The 22,131-nt window shown below is 39.0% G+C and overlaps 1 protein-coding gene across 1 annotated transcript; it reads left to right on the forward strand.

Moving 5' to 3' along the window:
• Nucleotides 1-4,713: 4,713 nt before the first annotated feature.
• On the forward strand, nucleotides 4,714-19,685 carry Smp_152440 (hypothetical protein; the record flags this gene model as incomplete). Its single annotated transcript, XM_018790469.1, has 8 exons — nucleotides 4,714-4,893; nucleotides 6,566-7,150; nucleotides 8,201-8,392; nucleotides 9,983-10,152; nucleotides 14,557-14,653; nucleotides 17,170-17,259; nucleotides 19,230-19,449; nucleotides 19,573-19,685. Exons 1-8 carry the CDS (start codon nucleotides 4,753-4,755, stop codon nucleotides 19,683-19,685), a joined length of 1,608 nt encoding a protein of 535 aa, XP_018646282.1. The 5' UTR covers nucleotides 4,714-4,752.
• Nucleotides 19,686-22,131: the final 2,446 nt, after the last annotated feature.

A 22,131-nucleotide genomic window follows, 5' to 3' on the forward strand; every position in this document is an offset into this window, starting at 1 on the left:
AAGTAAAAACTAAAACGACATAAATACCGTTCTAGAAGAAACATGAAAATTCAGTGAAGGCGAAAGAAAACTGAGAAAACTATAATAAATTAAATATTACTGCCTCAAACCTGATCACAAAGACTAACAAAATGTACAACTGAAGAAGCTAATAAGAGAAATTTGCGAATCAATGCATGGAGGGATCTTCACACACAAAACCTGCAAAATGGATCTTACGATCATTGTTTCGGCGGTGACGTTTTATAAGTCTTTCTTTCTTTTACGGTTTTAGTGGTTTTTGTAATTTTGCTATTGTATGCTCTTTAGATCCACTGTCATGTTTTCGGTCTCACAAAACCCTATGTCCTTGTTGCAACCAAGCTGGTTCATCATGTCTGGTTATCTGCACATATTTAACAATGGTACTCAACAACCTTCAAACAGAATTAAATTCCTTGTTTCCCTTCGATTGGTAACAACTTTGTGTCCGTCAACTATTTGGTTAGTTAGAGTTATAAGTTCGACTGTACAAGTTTTCTGAGACTATTCATTGGCTATATAGTCTGGTGAAGATACCACAGGTATTGTTGCTTGACAACACTTTACCAGTAACACCTATAATTGAATCGCGCCCATCCAGTGAAATCAAAATTCAGAAGCGAGGAGGTTAGAAGATATAGTTGATAGGTTATCAATATATCGAGGAGTGACTGATCGCAGGAGATGTTGTGTCTAATCACCTTAGATTTTTGGCAGCTTACGTCTTAATTCATACCAGGCCAGTAAAACCGTTCTGCTATAAGCTTGGTGGATGCATGCACACCTTTACGAGAAGGGTTGTGCAACGTATTGAAGATGTTGCGTCGATAATGTTACGGCACGATTGGCCGATCTCTACCTGTAGATGAGTAAGGTTTTCTCACCTGTTTCCATCTGTTCGATGCACAGTTTTAGAGTTGTTGAGGATAACTCGTGCTGAAGCTCAGTGTATTTTTTTGGATGCTGGGCGAGTTCAAGAAGTTTGATTACTTGGAAACTGTTCAAGGAACTTATACGAGACAAGGTGTATGCAACTACATTATTTGCTCCAGAAATGTGTTGCATATCTGAAGTAAACTGCGAAATGTAGTCCAGTTGTCGAGACTCTCGAGGTAAGTACTTTGTCTGAAGATGTGTTTAAAGAGAAAGTAAGAGGTTTATGATCGGTAAAAAGGGTGAATTCTCTGCCTTCGATGAAGTGTTGCAATGTCGCATAGCACAATACATAGATAAGAGTTCCCTACCGAAAGTGCCGTACCTCCATTCAGTGTCTAGCAACCGTCTCGAGAAAAATGATAAAGGTTGACAGGAGTGGTTAACCCATTGTTGTAAGAATCTTCCGATCGCTGAGTCGGATGCGTCTACTGCGATACCAATAGGCTCTTGAGTGTCCTGATGTGCCAGCATGGTTGCCTTTGCAATAAATTTCTTAGTTGTGGAGAGTGCCTTTCGTGTGGTGTAGTCCAAATTGATGGATTTCGCATTCCCATGAAGTTGGTCGGCCAGTGGTTTCATAAGGGACGCGCATTTTGGTATAAACCGTCTATAAAAACTTACAAGATCGTTAAATGTGCGCAACTACTTAATGTTGGTCGGTTCTGGGTAATCCAGGATGGCCGCCACTCTGCTTCTAAGAGGTCGGATGCCTTGAGCATCAATAGTATGTCCTATAAAGTTTAAAGGGTCGGTTCCGATTCGGCATTTCTGAATGTTTACAGTGATACCATGCATTTGCAATCGTTCGAACACAATGTCCAGATGTTGGAGATGGAATTCTCTGTCCGGACTTGCTATCAGACAGTCACGAACATACACGTGTACTAAGTTGAGACCACGTAAAACGTCATCGATGAACCTGTGAAAGGTTTGGGCAACATTTCTTAGGCCGAAAGACATTCGCAAAAATTCAAATAGTCCGAAGGGAGTGATGTTAGCGTATTTTGGAATGTCATCAGTAGTCATAGGGATTTGATTATATGCTTTAACCAAGTCGATTTTCGAAAAGACAGTTGTACCTTTCACGGTAGCTGTCATATCGTGAATGTGAGGCAACGGGTAACGATCGGGAATGGTTTTTGCATTCAAACGCTGGTAATCACCAGTTGGACGCTAATCGTTGCTGTCCTTTTTAGGGACCATGTGCAAAGGAGATGCCCATGGGCTATTTGACGGTCGAAATATTCTTGACTCTATCATGTGGTCAAATTCGTTTTCAGCCGACCCCAGCTTTTCGGGAGCCAGTCGGCGTGCTTTTGAGAATACAGGTGGTCCTGCAGTCGTGATGTGATGTGTAAAATTATTGGTTACACACGGTAACTTCGGTTGTGGTTTGCATATCCCAAAGTACTTATCAAGTAATGGTTGATAGAATGGGTCTTTTGTGTGCCTAATTGTGACTGGAGATAATTTGCAACCAGAAAAAGTAGTTACGCAAACAAATAAATTAGTGTTTCCGTCTACTAGCCTTCGTTTGTGTGCATGAATGAGTAGATTGTGGTGTTATAACAGGTCTATACCAATGATTGGCATAGAGACATCTGCAACAACGAAAATTCAGTGAATGGGTTTGCGTAAATCCACGTTCATGTAAACGTACCTTTTTCCATATGTGGCGATTGGCTTTCCATTTGCCGCCTGTAAGCTGAAAACAGATTCATGAAGCCTGTCGTTAGAATTCGCGGGAAGAACGCTAACTTCTGCGCCAGTATCGACGAGGTAGCAAACTTTCGTGGTCACATCTGTGACGTATAAAAGACGCCTATGTTCGTCGACTACAGTTGCCGTTAACGCGTGTCGGTTGGGAAGTTTCCCGAATTTTTTCGTGTCGGTCGATTTTGAGTTCTGGTAATTTCAGGGTTTTACGTAATTTCTGGAAGACTTCCCATGCTGGTTATGATACCAGTACCAGTCGGGGTTATCCGTTTCTCGTCGTCTGGAGACAGATCGCCTACATGAAATGTTTCTTCGCGGTGTATGTGACCGTTTACATTCATTACGGAATAGAACGAAGCGTGTGAGTGTGTGACATAAATCCGAAATGTCATTCTGTTTCTCTTGAGGTTTTCCTTTGACTGAGAATGCCTCGGCGTTAGGGGCCTTCGTGATTCGAAAAATATATCGCAATATATACATAAAAAATAAAGCAAAGCAATGATTTGTGAAGTTTCAAAAAGGAACAGACTCACAGTTTTTTGGTCGGTGTACGTCGAGCTCACCACTGAATATATCACAGGTATTGTAGCTTGACAACACTTTACCAGTAACACCTATAATTGAATCGCGCCCACCCAGTGAAATCAAAATTCAGAAGCGAGGAGGTTGGAAGATATGTAAGACCACCAACACCACGGACATACACCGTTTTAATAAGTGGACTAATGAGCTGTCTATCTTTGTCAGATGGCCAAATAGTCGAAAGGCTCTTACGAGGAAAAACCAAGAGCCTTTAAAAGCGAACTTGGCCAACTAGTTGCCTGTGACAAACGGGTATCCAACGTTATGTCATTCAACACGGCATTTAGAATCGTAAGAGGTCTTAATCACAGAGTTTCCACATAGAGGGTGTTCCAAATGCAGCATGATCTCTCAAGCCCTCAGTTTTCAAACCTACCAACTGTGTAAGAATCTCTATGGTCTATAATTCAAGGCCCCGACTTTATTTGTCTTAGGGCAGAACCAGAGATACCGATTATGAATCGAGTAATCGCCGTTGATGGTGGTAGATGAAAGACACATCCTACAGACTCACTAAAGTCCAAAAATTAGAACCTTCTAAATTATTTTTGTATGGGAACCTAAAAATATTTTGCTCAAAATCTCATGGAATACTCAAAAACGAAAGACATCTGAGCGAAAAATTGTTTTCAGTAACTTGGTCATCAAGCTCTACGGTTAGTTCATAATTATTGTGTTATTTTGCAAAGGAAAAATTAAGGGGTGCTGGTGAATTAAACAACGTCCAGTGTTAAAAGTAATGAATTTTTGCATCTCTTTCGGCATAAGTACTTCGAAATTGCGTCATTTACTATAGGTCAAATGGATTCGTTGTAACATAAAGAGGTCTGATTAATACGGTAGTAATAAAATAAATCATGGGAATAAAATACATCACAGAAATATTTTGTCACAATGGAGATAACGATAATAATAACAGCAGCGACAGTATGTGTAATATGGGCAGGGGTGCTGTCAAGGCAATTGTGACAAGAATTGATGTGGATTAGGTAAGATGAGTGGGTGGGTTAAGAAGTATATAAACATAAAATGAATTTGGATGAAAAAGGGTTTGTTATGTCCAGGTTGTGCATATAATGATCTAGTCGTGGACCATGGTAAACACAGGGACTGAAAATACATCTTTTGGATAGGTGATTGAAATGTGATCCAAAAAGAGAAATCTTCATCTGTTTTAATATAACGTTCACTACCTACCGGGTGAGATAGAATGAAGCTGTTAATGGGATTCTTGACCATTTTTTGAGTTAGTGTACAAAAAGAACGCAGTTAGTTGGGTTAATCATCTAGTGCTTGTTAACATGTACCGGAATAGTACGGAAAAGAGATCACAAAATTTAATAACATTGTTGTTCTTTATCACTCGATAGATAGTGAACATCTGCCTGATTATGGCTCAAATATCCTTTTTTCGAATATTCTACTCCCTGACTTTGGCTTCTGGGAATTGGAGATTCCGAAGTAATTCAAGGTCACTTTGCCCGCCAAAGCCCTGAGATGTCTGACGACTTGCGCGATTTCGAGGAGCAAATTAGACTTCAAAATTCTCAGACTGTTAATGTCGAGGTGAAAACGAGGGTCGATCCAGATGGGACTGTTATGGAATGGGATGAGCAGCGCAAAGGGTGGTTTCCTAAAGTAAGCTACTATTTTTACATTTCTTTTAACTTCAGTCTGTTTAATCTCACGGTAATGACTGAGTTCTTCCACCATTTTTTCTCCCTAGAATTATTACACCATTTTCCCAGCTCTGATTTCGGTCGTTGTTTTGGGGCTTTTAATCTTCATGGCTTGGTATTTCCCCATGGCGAAAGTTAACCTGATAAATGGGTCCATTTATTATTTAGCTACGCACCTTATTATTTATTTTGAAGATTCATGAACATCAGTTTAATTGAGAAAGTGGTTAAATCCTTTCTTAATTTCTGGGTTGGCATATGCAGATGTTATGTAACTACTTATTTTGCTGTAACTGCTCATCCACCATCGACTAGCCTCATTTCAGTATTTATCGACTGAATACTGTTACTGTTAGGTAGAAAAAGTGTACATTTACCTACCAAATAAGTACATCGTTTCAACTGGTCACTCGACTCAAGTGGAATAAGTACTGTTTTAGTTGTAAAGAAACGGGATGCATACTGATTTAATTCCCTAAAATTCACATGAAAATGGGTTGCAAATGTATTTATTGATGTCCTCTGTATCTAGTCCTAATACGTAAAACACAAATACCAAGCCCTATCGACTCGCGGATGTTATTTAGGTGTACATTTCACTGTGTCATGCCAGTACTCAAACACACTGAAAGATATAGTCTGTTGAACTGGTCAGGATAACAAGTGCTAGGGTTTGCATGATATATCTACCTCATACGCGTCATTATCTCCCCTCACAATAGTTTCTCTGGAAGGAATTACAATAATGACGACTTTCAGTGATTGTTTCGAATAACACTGAAGGGGTTGATGTGCCACACTTTGGTAGACAAGCAAGTGACTCTAAGGGGTCTGAAGCAATCTAAACCCAAGCCAAATCAAGGGTTCTCTTATCTAAGCTTAACTCGAAAAGCTAATAAACGACCAACAGAAGGAAAAGTCTCAAACAGTATAGTTGGATGAAAGCATCAAATTCATGAATGGAAAGCATCAAGTTATTTCCTAACCTAACATTTGAGTGATAAAGAATGCAGTTGTGCTATTGTAACCTAATCCGGGCCAAATCGGTGGGTGAAGAAAGATTTGGGATTCCTTACCGTCATAATCGTATATACGAGTAGTCCATCGCAGAACCTTGAGGTCTTTCTGAGAATAAACCGATTAGTCCGCATTAGGTAATGCATAAGACTCGTTTAGTTCTCCTAAAGTTTGCTTTCCTCCAGCAAATTTTTAACTTAACCCGCGGATGTGAGACGATATATTCCAATTGTTCACCCACGCAAAACTACACCATTTAGGAGAGCTAGTTACTTGTAATTATAAATAAATAAATAGCAACAAATTACCTCACTAACAAGGCACGTCAAGTAGTTTTTCCTTGGGCTCTGTGGTCATACCCCTAAGTTGCCAAAACCACTCATCAGGTACTTGGGCATGGCCCACACTGAAAGCTTGTAATACTATCCGGTTGCGCGAACCAAAGTAGGTGGAACGGGGTCCAAACTTGGGACTTAATGGCTGAAAGTCAAACTCTTCAACCACTAAGTCATCGCTCCATGTGCAAATGTTGCGTTGCAACTCATATATATATATATATATATAATTTGTTATTTAGGATTTTGTCCCATGACTATCCATTCATAAACTTGCAGATAGATGACGATTTTATTGCTCGTTATCAAATGAGTTACGGTGTTTCTGCGAGTAATCAGCATGAGTCCCCTGTCGCTTCAGATAGTGTGTGCAGTACTGTAGACTGGACACGCTTCAACGCAGAGCTAGCCGAACTTAGAGCGACCAAAGGTGATAATTCTGTGGAGGTACAGGAGCTTATGAAGGCTGCTAATGAATCGTTAACAGCTTATTATAATTCTTCAGCCTACCGAGAATGGTACGAAAAATACTGCAAACAAAACGAATCCCAAAATACCCAACCTATTGAACATAAGATTGAAATAAAGAAATCTAGCAACAAAGCAAAGCATGAACTAAAACCTTCGGAACGTATGCTTAATAGTTTCCTAGATGAAGGAGATGATCCGGATACTGCTTTGGCAAGAGTGGAAGCAGAATTATTATCTGGCGCACAGCCTACAAATTCGAATAACATCGTATTGGAAGATAATGTGTGTGTAGACCAATTACCTGCTGATGAAGCCCAGGTTGCCACAGACGCTGCAAGTGATCCCAATACTCGGAAGAGAAAGCAGACAGCCCCCCTTCCTGCCTGGTATGAGGTGAGTTATCATTCTCCTATCATATTATTAACTGTTAATTAAGGAGTGTTCTATAATATTCCTGAAGTTTTATAAACATTCTTATTTTGCCTGAAGTGGCAGAATATTTCGTGTTTTTTTAAAACGTCATTAAACCCTTACCTACTTAGCATGTTGTTCATTTCTTGGATGTTTTTACACAAAATAGTTAAAAAGTTATATAACGTAGGTATATTAAGTATACGTGTTCTGTACCAAGGAAGTTGACTACTTTGATTGTCAAATATTTTCCCAAATGTTTGAAATTTTGCCATTAGATATTTTATAAATAATAACAATTGAGTCTACGTAAAAGCTGATTAAACTGGACTAGTGATGATTATTAAAATACTGTTGAATTGTATGGGTGGCTCAAACGAAATACAATTGGATATATATAGATTATTTTGGTCGACGCAAAAGTCGATACAATAGTGAGTGGGTTCTTATTTTCAATTTTTTAACGATACAGGTTAAAGAAAACAAAACCACCAAGAAAGGTGAAAGAACAAGAGTATAAAAAAGATCAGGATAAAATGTACTAGGTGATGGTTATCCTCGGGGTCAAACTTCTAGCCCTAAATAATCTGTCACGGCCGTGGGTGAGGAGTCTTCTGTCTTTGAAATACTTTCATGCGGCCATGTATTTGTAGCCTCTGTCGCATAAGTCCTACCTACTGCCTTTAAAAGTTAGTCGAATCTTGGGGGTGAAGATATTAACATGAAAATATCGTGTGATTATTTATTTCAATGGAGAGATAGTTTATGGGTTGAGATACTTGGCTTTCGACTATAGGGTCTCAGGTTCAAAACGTGCTTTTCCTTTTTCGGTTTTAAACAAGCTTGTGTAATATAGGTTATGTCTAATATATGGATTTAAGCTTAGTGTACATATCTGTACGTAGTCATTAAGTCGTACTAATTGAACTTAATTTACTTTCCTAAATGGTTGTAAGTACTATTGAATACTTTTATTTTCATCCTCATTTACTTATTTGTTTTCATTGTTTATGCAATGTTTACCTAATTCAGATAGACGAGAGCAAAAATACACATGTGTATGTCAGTGGCCTACCCCCGACAATAACCGATGAGGAATTCTCAGCACTAATGTCGAAATGTGGTGTTATCATGAATGAACCGTTTACTAATATCCCTCGTATAAAATTGTACAAGGACCAAGCTGGCATTCCTAAAGGTGATGGGCGTTGCTGTTATGTCAGAGTAAGTTATACTTTTTTATAATAGTGGGGCTGTTCGTTACAGTTTTATGCATTAACGTAAACTTTAACTGTAGTTATGTTGGTTGAATTAGAATTGTCTTAATACATACACATGTTGAAAACTCATTCCCAGTGCCAAATCTAATTTTCCAATTTGCTTCTATTATCACGTATTCCATAGATAAGACATTCTCAAATACCTATTCAGGTGACTGTTCAATTTTCTTCATACTATTCTTAGTGTAACTATGTTCATTACTTTGTAAAGTGGAAAAATTTTTTCTTATTAAATTTTTCACGATTTTTGCAAAAGCGTATACTGTCATTATATTCATAAGAAATCTATGTATTCAGGAAACTATTAATGGACCTGACTTTCAAGTCATATATTCTAGTTCCACATCGACCACCGATACAAGTGATTATCATAGTAAAGCAGCCCGTAAATATTTGGTGAGGGAAGAAAGCAGCAGCTTGATAGTTCAAGGTTTCATATTTCAACCAATAGGTCGGCCCCCAAATGCCCTGGTACGGACGAGAGTGGGGAGAGTCCGCTCTCCCTCTCGAAATGCTCTTACATGGCCACGCGTATACGGCCTCTGCCAGGGAAGTCCTACTCACTGCCTTCTCGTGGCGGGGGTGTTGTTTAAGAAATTGAGAGAACGAAAAGCGAATGTCCGGCGCTTTAATCGGGCTGGTGGATATGAAGAACTCACCGAGCGGAGGTGAAAATCCTTGAATCCAAACCAATAGTACACATGGGCTCCAGTATCCTAAGGGAACAAATGGTGTACGAATCAATCGTTGGTCACCGGCTACTATAGGACTGCATCTCCTTAAGATGCTCCACTGCTTTGTTGATCAAATCTTTAGGTCGAAGGCTTCGGGTGTGGCCCCCTAAGAAAACCACCTGCTTCGTTCTGGGCACCTGGGTAGTATCACGGCCCTCACACAAATCGAATGAGATTTGTATGGCGCATATGTATCTAGTGTCCCCTTGTACTAATATTTATGTGTTTAAATAAAATAAATAAGTAAGCTTTATACTTTATATTTCATTTTTAATTTGCGACTTCTTGACATCGTGCTGATTGTTTAAATTCATAGTTAGTTTATTACTATTTGTCAGAAGAGGTTTTCTAGAGAGTTAGTATTTTCATAATTGGAAACATGAGTCAGCTGAGTAGTCCCACAATAGGACGAAACGGCCTTCCAGTACTTCCAGGTTTACCTTGGTGATCTAACTTCAACTAACTCATGCTTTCAACTATTACTATTTGTGACCGTATATACTCTAAGAAATCCAACGTTAAGGCAGGGGAACACTTGTCTTAATGTCACTCGGTTTTTAGTGATATTAATTTATAATAGAAACACTATCTTTTTTTACTTAGGTAATATATATGTTCATCTTTATTAAAATATTTGTGGGGTTAATGATCGATCACATGTGTTGTATATATTCCAAATATACATACTTTTAAAAACAAAATAACAGTCCTCTAAGTATAAAATTACATCTCTTCAAACAACAACGACAATAATATGTATATATATGGAATACTGAATTCCATTTAAATTAATCAATCAGGTTGAATCAGTGGAGCTTGCATTGAAAATTCTCGATGGTATGTTATATACACCTGGTTATACTATTCATGTGGAACGTGCTAAATTTCAACCTAAAGGAGAATTTGATCCTAAGAAACGTCGACGTTTAACAGTTAAAGAGAAGAAAAAATTGAAAGAACAACAAGAAAAGTAAGATTTTTATTTGAACATGATGTCGTTATCTTATCCCATATATTTTATAATCTGTGATTCCTTTTATTTTCAACGTGGTATGGTCGCCGGCCACGCGTATATAGCCTCTGCCAGGGAAGTCCTACTCACTGCCTTCTCGTGGCGGGGGTGTTGTTTAAGAAATTGAGAGAACGAAAAGCGAATGTCCGGCGCTTTAACCGGGTTGATGGACATGGCGCATCCACCTAGGGGAGTTGGAAAACCCTGATTCCAAACCAATAGTACACATGGGCTCCAGTATCCTAAGGGAACAAATGGTGTACGAATCAATGGTTCGTCACTGGCTATCATGGGACTGCATCTCCTGACGATGCTCCACTGCCTTGTGGATCAGATCTTTAGGTCGAAGGCTTCGGGTGTGGCCCCCTAAGCAAACCACCTACTTCAGTCTGGGCACCTGGGTAGTATCACAGCCCTCACACAAATCGAATGAGATTTGTATGGTGCATATATATCTGGTGTTTCTTTCTACCAATATTTATGTGTTCAAATAAATAAATAAATAATAGACCTTTTATTTTCATCGTGGTAATTTCGTCTCTTGTTATACTACTTCTTAAAGTGTGACAATAGGAGTCAGTGAGTGTTTATCCCCCCCCAACCAATTTTATGTTATTTATCTAACTCATTTACCAAGTAAACCGGTTCATATAATCATTACCTATCTCGATGGCCGATACTAACTAAGTGTAAGAGTAAATTGGAAAAAACGAAAGGTGACCAAATCAAAACGTGGCATCAGTCCATGAAATCATCGATTATTGATCTGAGTCATGTCGGTAGAAGCACACTACCTGATTAAAGTCTGAGAGATAACTGCGACCAGTGATTGTAGACGTTGTGTGAAATTGTTTATAGTGGCGCAGATGAATTTACTTTTTATATTATTTAAATGCTAACATTTGGTTCGTTGTTTTAATTAACCTCTTTACGTTGAGTTGAGTTGGAAGAGCTGGATTATGCCATTATCTCTTTCACTCCAAAGTGTTACTTAGCTGAATTCACATCACTCGTGTATTTGCCTGCTGATTTTCATTACCACATTTCTTAGTCTACTAAATGTTGGTGGTGTTCTATGGTAATTGATACAATTAGTGTTTGTCATTATTGACATATCCGTCCTACTTTATGGCAGTGAAACATGGCCGGTAAGAGTAGAGGATATTCGTAGGCTACTAGTATTCGATCATAGGTGTCTTCGAAGCATTACTCGTATATCCTGGGACCACCGGGTAAGTAATGCAGTTGTTAGGAAACGGGTACTAGATAAGGATGGCAAATCAATTCATGAAGTAGGGAAACTTCATCAGTTGAAATGGCTAAGACTTGTGTTACGTATGCCCAACCACCGACTGCCCCAACGTGCAATGTTTCATGGTGTAGAGGAGTAGGTTGGAAGAAAGCTAGGGGCGGCCAGACCAAAACGTGGCACAAATCCATGAAGTCACTGACAAGTGGATTGAGCCATGTTGGTAGGTGTAGACTGCCTGGTTGAGATCCGTGAGATGATAGCAACCGATGGTTAGAGACTTTGAATGGCATGGCTCAAAATCTTTTGCAATGGCAAAGGTGCATCCACTCTTTGTGTTCTCCCAAATTCTAATCTTCTGAATTCTTCATGTCCATTTCCGTTTTCTCTTTCGAAATTTGTCTCACTGTATTATACTCCTTCAATAACATCTACAAACCCTAATCTTTCACTTAATGCTTATACTCTTACTACTTCTACCACTATAGGATTTGAATAGACAACTGTATCTCTGTGTTAATGTGGTATGGCAACTTGAACTAATGTACGTACGTACGAAGTTCTACGTTGTGATTGAGTGACTGACATTATTGACATAACAGTTTACTTATTTACTTACACCTGTTACCCCTCGTGGAAGAGCATAGATCACCAACCACGACTCTCCATCCAACTCTGTCCTGGGCAATCCCTTCCAGTTGCTATTCATCCTCTTCATATCTGCTTCCACTCTTCCTTTTCCCTTCAGGATTCTAAGTTAGCGCTCACTTCATGATGCAATCTGATGATTTCCGCAGTGTATGTCCCATCCACCTCCGTCGTCTTTTTCTAATTCCCCTCTCAGTTGGAAGTTGGTTTGTTCTCTGCTAAGGTAGACGTTGCTGATAATATTCAGCCAGCGTTGTTTCACTGTCTTGTGGATTCAACCTCTTGGTCAAATGCTTGGGGAGTGGCCTCCTAAAAAAAACTACTTGCTTCGGTTTGGGCACTCAGGCTGTATCGCGGCCCTCACACAAATCAAATGATTTGTGAAGCGCATATCTATTTGGTGCCTCCTTGTACCCATGCTTATGTGTTTAAATAAATAAATAAAATAGAAAACCTCATCGGCCTCATAACTTCTGAAGAATCTCGGGTTTCACTATGAGGCGTCATAATTCTTCTGAATGAAGGTCCCTCAACTCTCAAAACAGGGTTGAAATGGATTAGATTATGTTTTCTGGCTAGCGTTTTTTGGCAAAGTTCTTTTCTATTAGATGGGGTTGCTGACACTATGTCGAACTCTTCTTTTTTTACTGGGGCTTGGGGCGAGCAATAACCCCAGAAGAGCTACAGGAAGAGCCAATGACATAGCAGAGGTAAATTTAAATTTACTAATAGAATCCCTGAGTCGCACGTCGCAAATGAGAACACAGACAATGACTAAGGACTTATTTGACATCGAAAATAAATCTGAATATTACATGAATAAACTTTTTTTGTTTTATTTACATTGTTCAACAGCTGAGTAGTACTTGATGATAATTAGTCATTACCTTACTGTCTGAATACAAATGTACGATATCGTGCAATTAAACGGCTATAACCAATATATATTACTAACTTATTATGTTTTGAACACAGTGTCAATTATGGTACAAAACTGTCAGGTATTTATAGTTTTTAGTAGAAACGAAATCCTCATTTTAGTTATCCAATCCGCACACAGGAGGTATATCAGCATTTGTTCAATAGGGAAGCTGCACGTAGTGATTGTGGAATATTCTCCCAAAAGCTGATTGGGATGGGACATGTCGGGCTTCTTCCAAGCTTTTTAGAGCTTCCTCAAGTTCACCTGATGATCGTCCTCACACTTGTGTTTCACTTCATGTATTCTCCTTAGGATGTAGTTTAGTGATCAAGTGTCCCACAATTTTTTTTCAAGTCGGAAGTTTTAGTATTTTTACTGTGGTGTTTGCTACTTATGTCGACAGTTATAAGTAGTATTTAACGCCATTCATAAGTGAAATGTCTAGCAGCAGAAGATTAAAATGAAGAGAATATAAAGGGAGACAGAACTATTGTAATATCAACAGAACTGGAAGAATCATGAAGGTTGTAGGGGACAACTGAAGGAAGATGTGCAAATAATACATTTAATGTATAGTTTTCATACATTAAGAAAGCACTCTGTAATTTTGCATTAAACAATAAATTGGTTATCCTCACTAGGTCTTCGTTCATAACAATACTATTATCTTCATATTTGAGATCATGAGTCAATTGAAGGGTTTGAATCTCGCGAGGCGAGATGGTGGATGCGCACCGTCGAGGAGTCCCACAATAGGACGAAACGGCCGTCCAATGCTTCTAGGTTTTCCTTGGCAGTCTAGCTTCAATTGACTCATGATCTCAACTAAGAAAATACTGAAATCTCTACAAAAACTCCTTCTGATAGTACTATTATCGTCCAAATAAAGAATTGTAGCTGAAAATTAAGTTTACAAATATGCACCTAACTACTGAAGAAGTACATTGAATTCAATCAATTTATTTGTTAATAATTTGGATTGAGAAATTCTTACCATGATTTTATTTATTTATTTAAACACATAAATATTGGTACAAAGAGGCTCCAGATACATATGCGCCACACAAATCCCATTTGATTTGCGTAAAGGCTATGATAATGCCCAGGTGCCCAGACTGAAGCAGGTGGGTTTCTTAGGGAGCCTCATACCCGGAACCATTGACCTAAAGGTCCAATCCAAAAGGCAGTGGAGCATCGTAAGGAGATGCAGTCTCATGGTAACCGGTGACCAACGATTGATTCATTCGCCCATGTGCGCCATTGGTTTGGAATGAGGGTTTTCCAACTCCGCTGGGTGGATGCGTCGTGTCCACCAAAACGGTTAAAGTGCTGGACATTCGCTTTTCGTTCTCTCAATTTCGTAAACAGCACCCGTGGTTCGAGAAGGCAGTGAGTAGGACTTCTGTGGCAGAGGCTATATATGTGTGTCTATGTGAGAGCATTTGGACTTTCCCCACTCTCGACCGTATCAGGGCATTTGTGGGCTTTTATTATATCAGATTGTACATTTCTTCTGTAATTTGTTTCCATTTATCTTTTCCAGTTTATTTCGATGGAGTATTGATACAAGTAAATTTATTCGAGGCAAGAAAGAACGAGTTGTTATTCTTAAAAATGCATTTATAGAGTCAGATTTTCAGGTAAATCAGTTTTATTTTCATTTTTTTTCTTGATCGTTTTATCACAACAGGTAGTCATGTTTGTCTATACAATGATTGTTAATACGAAATGAGATTTGAATCGACAACTGATTCTCAGTGCTAGTTTGGTAGGGCAACTCGGACTGATGTACGTACGTACGTACGAAGTTCTATATTTTGACTGACTGACTGAATACAAAATGGTCATTTATAACGAGGTTAATAGTGTATTAACAAGTTATTATTTATTCATCGTCAGTATGTTCTGTTCTACAATTTATTTTGTGTAAGGTAAGCAAAAACGCAGTAGTTAAGGTGTTCGGACACCGGTTACTTATTTGAACACAAAATTGTTGGTACAAAAGAGGTACCGAATACATATGCTCCACACAAGTCATTTGATTTGTGTATGAACTGCGATGCTGCTGGAGTGCCCAAACTGAAGCAGGTGATTCTCTTAAGGAGTCACACCTCGAGCCTTCGATCTAAAGGTCTGATGCACAAGGTATTGGTAGTCAGTGACTAACAATTAGTTCATACGCCATTTGCTCCCTCAGGATACTGGAGCCCATGTGCATCATTAGTTTGGAATCAGGATTTTCCAACTCTCCTTGTTGAGCCCCCGCCCCGTGTCCACCAACTCGGTTAAAGCGCCGGACATTCTCTCTTCGTCCTCTCAATTTCGTAAACAGCACCCTCGCCGTGACAAGGAAATGAGTAGGACTTCCATGGCAGTGGCTGTACACTCATGTTCATGTGAGAGAATTTCGAGAGGGGGGGGCGAAATCTCTCCACCTTCAGTCTTATCAGCTACTCAATCAAGCGGGTTCGAACCTTCTTACTCTATCTCCTTTGGTTTTGGTACCTGGGTAGTATTGTTTGCCCTCATATTTAGAGTGTAGCTTAAAGTTAGTTACGCGAGTGTTTAACTAGTAAATGAGTTAATAGTTAATTCATTGGGTCTGGTAGTTGATACTTATACACAATTTCTCTATGCACGAAACCTGCTACTCGAAAGAAAAGACAGAGTGAGAAAGGATATTTATTTGACCAGACCGAATCATATATATATATATATATATATATATATATATATATGTACTCATTTATGTATAGATTTGCCCTTCAAAAATCAAACCTATCAGTGATTTATGTTTTATTTCTTGACAATAGAAGCCATTTTTGCCAATCATATACACTTATCATCTAGTGAATCCCGATTAACCCACTTTTTAGCATGAGTCTCAGTATTTCCAGTATCCGCACGCAGCCATTAGTCTTATTACTTGTTAAAAGTGATGGAGATCTTTAAAGTGTTACTCTCATATGATGAGATCACAGTAAGCAATACTGACGTTAAGTTTAAAGTACTGAGCAGAGATATTAAATTCAATCGGCTAGTAAGATTGTAAATCTTCCTTAACCAAAGTGACTAGCAATTGGGCCTGACCATATCCTAACCCTAACGCACTATTCACTAAGTATTGTTTGTTTGAATCTTCCCATTGATGTTTTAGGACTGCAACTGGTCAGTCTCCAATTGGCATATGTGCATACTGTGCGTATTGCTGCCTCGATATAGCCTTAATTCACAAGCATTGTAAGTAAATATGGATAGTGGCTAACAATGGAATCCAGTTTGATGTGCGTCTCATCCTATTTGGGACTCGCCCCCAAATGCCCTGGTACGGACGAGAGTGGGGAGAGTCCGCTCTCTCTCTCTCGAAATGCTCTCACATGGCCACGCGAATATATAGCCTCTGCCAGGGAAGTCCTACTCACTGCCTTCTCGTGGCGGGGGTGTTGTTTACGAAATTGAGAGGACGAGAAGCGAATGTCCGGCGCTTTAACCGGGTTGGTGGACATGGAAAGTTCACCTAGGGGAGTTGGAAAACCCTGATTCCAAACCAATGGTGCACATGGGCTCCAGCATCGGGAAGGAACGAATAGCGTATGAACCTAGTGTTAGTCACCGGCTACCATGGGACTGCATCTCCTTAAGATGCTCCACTGCCTTGTGAAGTAGATCTTTAGGTCCAAGGTTCCGGGTGTGGCCCCCTAAGAAAACCACCTGCTTCGTTCTGGGCACCTGGGTAGTATCACAGCCCTCAAGCAAATCGAATGAGATTTGTATGGCGCATATGTATCTGGTGCTTCCTTGTACCAATATTTATATGTTCAAATAAATAAATAGTAATAATTTGGGACTCGTCAGCTGGATGTACCTACATCTCAGAGTTGATATTCACTCTGGGACTCGAACCCAGTACCTTGAACCGATGCATATGTGTGCCTGGTCCTACGTTGTATCTGACTGACCCACTATGCTGAAAGTAGATTAGAGAAAGTATTCATTAAGATCAATAAAGAGCACATCATTAGTCTGCGAAGTTATTAACTTATTTATCTGATTTATCCTGTCCACTGAATAATGTGGCAGTCATCCCAGATTTATAAATTTCTTATTAATCGGTCTTTATTCAAATAAACTTTTAATTGATCTTCTCTTATAACAGCGTGATGTAACTTTAATTCCAATTGTAAGAGAACGATTACGTGTACAATGTGCCAAATGTGGTATTATCAAGAAGATTGTGGTTCATGATGTAAGTTATTACTGAAAATATGTGTTTTTGAGAAAAAACAAACAAATAAACTTGTTCTTAATTCACCTATACCCATTGTTTAGTACCCCGACCGTCGCTGCTACCTTGACGTGGTGGTCGGGCTTGCCTATCGTGATGAACCAATGGAGCTATACTGGCTGGAACAATCGTTCCTCAAGGTCCTACCATGCCAGGCAGGTCGGTTGAAAAGCGGTAAGATTAAAAGCAGCAAACCCAAGGTCCGGAGGGGAAGTCGTACTGCTGACTGTACAGAGGTGTGACAGCAGTAAGGTGTTTCCTTCAGACAACCAGCATAACAGCGATGCTTCCTTCCCACAAGGAGGGGTGGGGTTAGAAAAGGTCGACCCTAAAAATGCACACCTCGCCTTATCCCATAGATTTCCGTCTCCGGCGGTAAAGTCCCAACAAGTACGGAGTTAACACAAAAACTACCCACAAAAAGGTCATGTGTGACCGACCGTCCTTTGGGCACTGTGGTCACGCTCTCAGGTCGTTAAGACCACTTCTAACCCGATTTCCTTTTCAGGTACCTCTAGAAGAACCCTTCCACGGTGTGGGCAACCGGGAAGTGATAACTGCCCTCATACCGCTAACAGCACTCAAGACGATTTGGTCTTTGATTTTTAGCACCATATATGGTTATATTCACTAAAAAAAGTTTCCTGTTGATAAGAAAATAGTAAAAGGAGAAAGATCTGGTCGGTGATAGTTGTCCGCTTTTCAATTTTTTTTGAACTATATCATAAATATGTTTTCTGATATCTCAGGAACTGATTTTTCTTACCAGGAGATATACTTGTTTACTTAGATAATATAGTTCTGTTTGGTGAAGACGCTGACAAAATTCAGAGTCTTCTGACCACCTTGAGTAACAGTGCAAGCATGTTTAAAATGCGATTCTCAAAATGTTGCTTCGGAATCGGTCTGCGTCAGGATTGGTGTCAGGAGTGAAGTAGTTAAGGGTGCAAACCGCTTCACCATGGGCGATATTATCTGGTGTAGGAGTAGGCTGGAAGAAAGTTAGTGATAGTCAAACCAAAACACTGCATTAGTGCATTAAGTTATTAACAATTGAATTAAGCCATATTAATAGGTGTAGACTATTTGATAGGGATCCGCATGATTATCGTGACCGATGGTTAGAGACTATGAATGACATAGCTCAAAATCGTCTACAATAGTGCAGATGCATCCACTCTTTGTCTTCTCTCAAATCCTAAGCTTTAGAATTCCTCACAATTTCCTTTGTTTGATTAGTGTTTAGATGCTTTAACGCATAATGTACGTCTGTGATAATGGATCTTTAAATGGAAACCTTTTTTAGTATGATCTATTTCAGTATAGTTAACATAATGAAGATAATCTTTGATATTATAGGTGCAGGGGTTTTGTCGAGTCTGGTTTATTTTTTTAGTTGTATTCATCATCGATTGGTCTGGGTTGCAGTGCCATTAAAAATTAAGAAGCATTGAGAAGCTTTTTCGTTCTAGTGTAGGATTAATCAACAGTACGCACTCATCAGGTGGCGGGCCATAGGAACCCCTTCAGATGTTGTGGCAAGCGCCTAAACACTAGGTCGGTATTCTATTTCAGCTTTAGTGGCTTTGTAATATAATGCTATTAGTTACAGATGTTTCAATTCAAACAGTTCTCAGCTTCACCAACCACTTCCGGAATACATTGAACCAAGTTATTAGTAAGCTGATTAGTTTAGTCGGGAGTAATGGGTTTGTGGAGATTGGTTCCATTTGTACATTGTATTTGTTTGTTTGTTTAATATTCCTATTCTTAGATGATGACAGTATCCCATCAACGTAGAATGGTCACTGGTGATCATTTATTCTAAATTATTGATTATCTGTACTCTTGGTAGATTTTATGTATGATACAATTTTTGTCCACTGAATGAATTTTTTTCACTTTTTTCCTCTCTTGTTCCAAACAATTAGGCTCATCCAGAAGGCGTTGTCAGTGTAACATTTTCTACACCAGAAGAAGCAGATACAGGAATCAAATTTCTATCTAAGGCATTATTTGTTGATTATCCTGGTTCTGGAGGACCTAGACAATTAGAAGCAGAACGTTGGGATGGTAAAACTAATTATTCAGTATCTGAATCTAAAGATAAAGAGGCCAGTCGATTACAAAGTTGGGATGAATATCTTGGAGGTGATAGTTCTTCATCCGATGAAGAGACGAATACTCAAGCTAGTATTAGTGATAATAACAATAATAATGACTGTGATAATAATACTGAATCCAGTGGAGTAGATACTACTTCACGAAAATCAGAATTAGCATTTGATGTACCGTCAGATTATTGGGAAAGATTAAGTGATGAGAGTCAGTCCAGCGGTGTGGATACAGATGATGAGAATGGTGGGAGTGGAGCTGAGACATCATAGATTATCTTCACAACTATAGTGTCTCTTTGCATATTTCATTGTACAAATAGCCTCTGTATAAATATATATATACATACATACATAGTCATGCTTACTGAAATTTTCGGTCGTTAGAGGTGGAGTTTTGTTCTCTGAGCTGGATGGTTGAGTCGTGGAGCTTTCATTGTTCTTCTAAACAACATTATCAACACGAACTTCAGTTAGAAGCCGGTCGTTATATCCGTCACAGGAAACGCTTCGAGTACATTGTAACCCTACACTCCACTACCATGTTATTCTTAGATTATTTACTTTTTATCCCTCACTGAATTGCCACTGTCATTTTATACAGGGGTCAACGACTTTAAGTACTAGTCAAACTGGTTTTCTTTTATTCATCTCATCAATCTCCAGGCAAAGTTACTTCAGTTTTCTGATTAGATGTATACTGTCTCAAATAGTGTAACTACTAGATATATTCTGTAACTTTGATATGAACAATCAACTTTCCATCACTGTATTCTAAGTTCAGACATCGCTCCTGTTGTGGTTTGAGTACGCTGAGCGATAATGATGTGTTAAAGTCATTAGTCAGAATTCTGATTATGTCTTTCTATTTTGCTGTAGTTTGGTCTCCTAGATGACCATTTATACGTCTGACCTACACCATTAACCTTAAGCCGACGCAAGCAAAGCTCTTATTGGCCCGCTATTTCCAAACTTTCCACCATCCCTTGAGTCCAAAACGAAGTCAGCAATTGGCTTCTATCATGCTCAATGCAATCATAACTCGAAACACACAAAAATATAGAGTGGAATATTGACCACATCAACAGAGTTAAGAAATTACAATAATGGCATAGCATAAATGGAAGAGGATTGAGTAACAGATTCGTAGTAAATCTGTAGTTACTTGAGAAAGAAAAAACAACAGTTTACGCATCACAGAAAAGCTTATAAGAATACAACCATGTATTTAATAACTAAAGAACAGGATTATAGGCAATTTCAGCCAACCAGTTAGACGTGGACTACTTGTGTACATCGGTCCAAATTGCTATACAGCGGGATGAAATTGTTAGGGAACATCCCAGAGTAGTAGATGTAGTAACAGTATTAGTGGTGATTGAAAAGATTAGACAAGGGGAATGCGGAATGGTGAAGTGCAGAAATTGTAAGGCAATTTAGAATTTAAGGGACGATAAAACAGCGTATGCACCTTCGTCACTGCAAGCTATTTCGAGCAATTTCATTCAATCTCAAACCATCATGAAATTCACGCGGACCACAACTAAGTAGTCTGCACCTACCAAGATAACTTAGTCTGACTTCATAGAATGGTGCCACGTGTAGGTCTGGCTACCAGCTTTCAGCCTACTCCCGCGCCACACATTACCCGTCGAGGCAGGTTTTGCTTGTGCAAACGTAACACGTACCTCGTCAACCAGTCTGGCACCTCAGATAGGAGAGTTCCGAATGTCCAACTTTCCCAATACTCATTCCGCTCTATCGACTTCAGTGATGATTTAGCAGCATCTAATTTTACATGTCTAGTGTATACGAATGTGCAATTGGTTGGCGAGTTACCACTGTATGACGGATGGATAAGAGAAATTTTTATCGATAGCCTATGACCTAAGATTCTGTGGAAATCGCATTGCAGATTATCACAAGCTTTACTTCTAAAACTGTTGATCTGATCAATAAATTAGACTTGTTTTCTACGAGCTATACTGTATAAATCCGGGTACTAGGCAGTCTAACTGCAATGTAATTATATTATTTTAAATTATATACAAACAATATTGTACATAAGATAATCACTGCTGAGAGAAGGATTACCTTCATGTACTTCAAATGAGATCTGGATAATTAGATTTGGTTGTAAATTGTTCAGTGGGAACCTAAGTAGTTAAATAACCAACTGCCAATAAAAAGCGTGCGTTCATTTTTTGGTGAGACGCAGCTCATGTAGACTGGATACAAATTGAAGATTATAAAGCTTTAGTTCTACGGAATGACAGTAGAGTATATTTTAGCACATTTACGATCACCAAAATGGGATTTTATTAGTCCGATAGGTGGATCTTAATCCTATTGGTGGGGACATGACCCCAATATCCTACAACAAATGAAGCCATACCATCATCAAAATGGTATAAGTATTTATAAACAATCGTCTACATAACATACTAAATGTCCGTTGACCGGATAACATCTGTTACAGGCTATTATGGGAGAGAACAAATCAGCTTCCATTTGATGAGAAAATTAGGAAAAGACGATGGAGTTGGATAGGACATACATCAAACTGCATCATGAGGGAGAGGTTAACTTAGAATCCTGAATGGAAACGGAAAAGTGGAAGCAGATATGAAAAGAATGAATAGCAACTGGAAATTATTGTCGAGGACAGAGTCTGATGGCGAATGCTAGTGTAAGAAAATCCACTAAGGAAATTAGGGCC

Source organism: Schistosoma mansoni (assembly GCF_000237925.1).
Source record: "Schistosoma mansoni, WGS project CABG00000000 data, supercontig 0097, strain Puerto Rico, whole genome shotgun sequence".
Classification (NCBI taxonomy): Eukaryota; Metazoa; Platyhelminthes; class Trematoda; order Strigeidida; family Schistosomatidae; genus Schistosoma; species Schistosoma mansoni.